The 5,467-nt window shown below is 39.7% G+C and overlaps 1 protein-coding gene across 1 annotated transcript in view; it reads right to left on the bottom strand.

Annotated features, from left to right (window-relative positions):
• Positions 1 to 3,946: 3,946 nt before the first annotated feature.
• Positions 3,947 to 5,467, bottom strand: part of LOC106869349 (H/ACA ribonucleoprotein complex subunit 1) — a 6,437-nt gene continuing 4,916 nt past the window's right edge. Inside the window, exons 4-6 of the mRNA XM_014915065.2 lie at positions 5,342 to 5,466; positions 4,581 to 4,640; positions 3,947 to 4,102 (exon numbers count right to left, since the gene is read on the bottom strand). Coding sequence (XP_014770551.2) covers positions 3,962 to 4,102; positions 4,581 to 4,640; positions 5,342 to 5,466 — 326 coding nt within the window. The 3' untranslated portion in view covers positions 3,947 to 3,961. The remainder of the gene's footprint in view (positions 4,103 to 4,580; positions 4,641 to 5,341; position 5,467) is intronic.

Below are 5,467 nucleotides of genomic sequence, written 5' to 3'. Positions count from 1 at the left end.
GGCACATAAAAGACACCATTTCGAGCGTGGCCGTTTTCGTGCGGGTGACACGTAAAAGCACCCACTACACTCTCTGAGTGGTTGGCGTTAGGAAGGGCATCCAGCTGTAGAAACTCTGCCAAATTAGACTGGAGCCTGGTGTTGCCATCCGGTTTCACCAGTCCTCAGTCAAATCGTCCAACCCATGCTAGCATGGAAAGCGGACGTTAAACGATGATGATGATGATGATGATATATATATATATATGAACATATGGGAAAGTGTCTTCTTTTATATCCTCAGGTCGACCAAAGCCTTGTGAGTGGATTCCATAGTCGAAAACTAACAGAAGCCTGTCGTATAAAAATATCTGTATGTGTGTGTTTTTGTGTCTGTGTTTGTCCCCCACTTATGCTTGACAACTGGTGTTGGTGTGTTTACACTCCTGTAGCTTAACCATTTGGCACGAGAGACCAATAGAATAAGTACTGGAGTTGCTTCATTTGACTAAAAACTCTTCAAGGCGGTGCCCCAGCATTGCCATAGTCTAATAGATAAAACAAGTAGAAGATAAAAGATAAATAGAGAGGGGGAGAGAGGAGAGGGAGAGAGGAGAGGAGAGGGAGAGAGAGAGGAGAGAGGGAGAGAAAGAGAAGTAGAGAGAGTGAGAGAGAAAGGGGAGTAAGATTTCGTTTCGTGCTGTTACAACATATTTGTGCATTTCACTCTTTAAGTATAAAAATAAAATACAACCTACTTGAGTGAGGCTAAAGTACCCGTAATACCCAATGTTTAAATGTAGGTACATTTCGAGAAATGCATGTGTGTGTTTGTTGATATGTATAGTTAACGGCAGTGGAGGCGCAATGGCCCAGTGGTTAGGGCAACGGACTCGCGGCTTCGATTCCCAGACCGAGCGTTGTGAGTGTTTATCGAACGAAAACACCTAAAAGCTCCACGAGGCTCCGGCAGGGGATTGTGGCGAACCCTACTGTACTCTTCCACCACGACTTTCTCTCACTCTTACTTCCTGTTTTCTGTTGTGCCTGTAATTCAAAGGGTGAGCCTTGTCACACTGTGTCACGCTGAATATTCCCGAGAATTACGTTAAGGGTACACGTGTTAGTGGAGTGCTCAGCCACTTGCAAGTTAATTTCACGAGCAAGCTGTTCTGTTGATCGGGTCAACTGGAACCCTCGACGTCGTAAGTGACGGAGTGCCAACATAGTTAACGGCAAAACTGGAAGGGAGATAAATCTCACATATAATAACACGAGTTACCTCCCATACGTAAAAGTTAGCTATGCGATCAAACTTCATAATACCCTGACGATTGAATTACATTACAATAAACTCTACCAAACTGGAATTTATGCATAACAATTGCGCATGCATTATATACCATCATTGACGTTCTAACATGTACTTTTCTATGATCGGATGGCTTAGACAAGGTCATTCAGGCAGAATTTTCCTCGGTGATTTGCAATTCCTGTTAGAAACCGTTGCCCGGTTCCAAGCTAAGTAATAAACACACCCAGTCGATCAAACATTAAACAGTCCAGACGTGTGATGCTTTGCTTTCAGTCACCGTGCACAAGTCAGGACAAGGAGAATAATAATTTTCAATCAAATATACGCCTATAAATACAACAGGCTTCTTACAGTTTTCATCCATTAAATGTAATTCACAAAGTACAGGTCAATCTGTGGCCATAACAGAGGACAACTAATGAACAGTGTCCATGCAATGGAAAGAAACCCCAAACTATGAAATTCTGAAATGAGCTTCTCAACAATGGAGGCCCAGGTTCAATCATAGTGTGAGGCACCTTAGGCAAGTGTCTTCTACTATAGCCCTGGACTGACCAAAGCCATGTGAGTGGATTTAGTAGGCATATACATATGTCCATTTTCCATGCAAACATAGCTTGAACGGATTCACAGGAGCTGGCAAATTAGATAACTGCACCAGACTTCACAGTCGGTTTTGGCATGCTTTTTATGGTTGGATGTCCTTCCTAACGCTCATCACTTTACAACGTGAACTGGATGCCTTTTATGTTGCACTAAGTAACTCGCAAAACAAAGATTCTTTGGAGCACTAATGGAGGTAACCTTGTGATGATGAGAGATCAGAATGTGACAGAAGGACAGAAAAGGGTGACTTGCTGTGTATATATATATGACAGCCCATCGCATGTGAGTGTATATGTGTGTTACTGTCCCTTTGCCTGGACATCACTTGATAGTTGTAATTGAGTGTCATTGTAATGCAAGCAATGTCCTTCATTTCCAGTAGCTTGTGAAAACATGTCTGATCACAGAGAAATATTAACTTGTTGGGTAACAGGTGGATAAAGGCTGGTGACAGAAAGGACATCCCACCATAGAAAATCCACCTGACCCATGTGGGCATAAAAAAGTGGATGTTAAACCAATGATAATATATATATTGGAGCACTCCATCGGTTACGACAAGGGTCCCAGCTGATAAGATCAATAGAACAGCTTGCGCGTGAAATTAACATGCAACTGGCTGAGCAATCGACAGACAGATGTACCCTTAACATAGTTCTCGGAGATTCACCAGGACACAGAGTGTGACAAGGCTGGCCCTTTGAAATACAGGTACAACTTATTTTTGCCAGCTGAGTGGACTGGAGCAACAGGGAATAAAGTGTCTTACTCAAGGATACAACGTGTTGCTGGGAATTGAACTCACGACCTTACGACCGTGAGCCAAATGCCCTAACCACTAAACCACGCACCTTCACACACACACATATATATATATATATATATACATATATATATATAGTCATGGCCAAAAATTTGGAACATTTAAAAAAAATTAAAATAACTATGCCCAAGTACAATTCAATTCAAATTTATACAACATACTTACCTCATAACTGATCAAATGGTTCAATTCTAATTTTCAAACCTATGTTCCAAACTTTTGGCCAAGTAATAATATATTGCAAATATAAGTTTGAGCATTTTATATAAAAAATTCTAATTCTCAGACCTATGTTCCAAAACCAAGACTGTGTGGAATTTTCAGGACATTTACAAAGAGAAAGTTAGTCTTACAGCTGTTTCTGGGATATCCCTTCATCAGAGACGATGTATGATGGTTAAATAGAGGGGAATATTAGAGTTCAATGAATAATTTACAAAAAAATAGAATACTTTGCATTTTATACAGTCATCAGAGTAACCTTCATAATTTTATTGAATTAGGTGCATATTTTGCCATAAAAGGAAAATGTTGCTATCGATCCATTTTATTCAAGGTAGGCACCTTCCTGATATATACGTATATCTGTGTCTTTGAGCTCGCGTTTGTCCCCCCCCCCCACACCTTCGCACCTCTTGACAACAAGTGGAGGGGGATTACGTCCCCGTCCGAATAGCTGCCAGGCTTAAGAAATAAATGTACTGAAGTCGGGTTATGGCACACATACGAATGCAATCTTTCGTGGAGGAGTCTAAGCCTGTGCTTATATTTGAGAGTCTGCGTGTGTGTTCATTATGTCCGCGCAAATATTATTTAAATATAAAAGCGTTAAACACCAGTAAAATCGATTCGTACAATTACTAAGGGAAATAACTGCATGATTTACAATGATAGAGTTATCTGCCCCTTATTACAGGATACATGAAATACTAGCATTTCGTTCGTCTTTACATTAGGATTTCAAATTCTACCAATGGCGACTTAGCCGTTCATGCTTTCCAAGTCAATAAAATGAGTACCACTTGAATACAGATAATGTAGCCTGAAACATCTCTAAAGAGACTGGATGGTCATCATTGGAATGCTTTGAGAAATATTTCATTACGACCTACTAGAAATAGCAGCCATATCTATCAAATTGCACTCCACCATTTAAGGCAAAAAGGACACGTTGCACAAACAAAACAAACGGGAGAGAACACTTTTTATGATAAGCTAGTTTGAACAGAGCTAAACAGCTAAACCAACAACACTTCTTTACTGCGATAAAAAAAAATTCTAAAATATAAAGAAAAGAGTTTGTAGTTACCTCGGCCGCCACCTCGTGGAGGAGTCAAAAATCTGGACAAGGGCAGTAACTTTGCAGGATCAATAAAAAGCTGAAATTACCAAAAAATATATTTGGATAAATTAATACAATTTATATCGTTTACTTTTATTTTATTATTTATTTATTCTCGGCTTGCGAAGACCTGTTGGGGCAAGCGAAAGCGAAATCGTGATGGCACCTGTACCAGTAGATCACTAACAGCACCGTCCGAGCGTGATCGTTGCCAGAGCACCAGCTGTCTGGCTTCCGTGCCGGTGGCACGTAAATAGCACCATTTGAGCGTGATCGTTACCAACGTCGCCTTCCTAGCACTTGTGCCAGTGGCACGTGAAAAGACATTCGAGCGAGTTCGTTGCCAGTGCTGCTGGACTGGTTCCTGTGCAGGTGGCACGTAAAATACACCATTTCGAGCGTGGCCGTTGCCAGTACCTCCTGACTAGCCTTTGTGCCGGTGGCACGTAAAAGCACCCACTACACTCTCGGATAGATAGATAGATAGATAGATAGATAATCAAAATAATATTTACCTTCTGATTCCCTTTAAAAGAATTTGCTTTCATATTTTCAGATAGCTTTACAGAAAAACACTATTGGTAGTTAAGGATAAAACAAGAGGTGAAATCAGAAAATATATTATAAATATATTATATTATAAAGTATTTGAGTAAACAAGATTCACAGTAGTCTGAATCAGGATATCAGGCAATGATGGTTCTTGTACGAAGCACCTGGCATGTATAAGATACATGCCTTCTGAGTAGATTCTGTGGACAGAAACTACATGGAAACCCATCATATGTATATGTAAGTGTAATGCATATATCCTCCCTAGCGCATGACAACCAGTATTGGTTTGTTTATGTCTCTGTAACTTAGCAGTTCATCAAAAGAGTCCAATAAGTACTAAATTTTTTTTTTTAATTTATAACAAGTACTAGGGTTGATTTATTCAAGTAAATTCTTCAAGGTGGTGCCCCAGCATGGCCACAGTCCAATGATTGAAAGTAGCAGAAGATAAAAGATAGATAATGGGATTCATGAGTATGCAGAGAGCTGAGTTCAAATCCCCACCCCATGAACCTGGAAAAGTAACTGGGGAAGCAACATCGATGCGGGAATGTTTGTGTGGTTAAGAATTTCACTTCACAACAAAATAGTTCCAGGTTCAATCCCCTTGCATAGCATCTTAGTATCTTGGGAGTGAAATTTGGTAGACAGATAAAGCAGACATTTCAAAACAGTAACAAATTAACAACAAAAGTAAAACACAAAAATAAAACAAGGATACAGAGTCTTTGATGGATCCAAATATTTCATCAATTTTGCCAATTTGTTGTTTGTTTTCTAAATAAATTGGAGCGTTAAAATATGGAATTTTTTCATTGGTATTTTTGCAGACTAAATCTTCTTGGCA

The sequence above is a fragment of the Octopus bimaculoides genome, chromosome 6 (assembly GCF_001194135.2).
Source record: "Octopus bimaculoides isolate UCB-OBI-ISO-001 chromosome 6, ASM119413v2, whole genome shotgun sequence".
Taxonomy (NCBI): Eukaryota; Metazoa; Mollusca; class Cephalopoda; order Octopoda; family Octopodidae; genus Octopus; species Octopus bimaculoides.
This window is presented reverse-complemented; position numbering and strand designations above follow the sequence as displayed.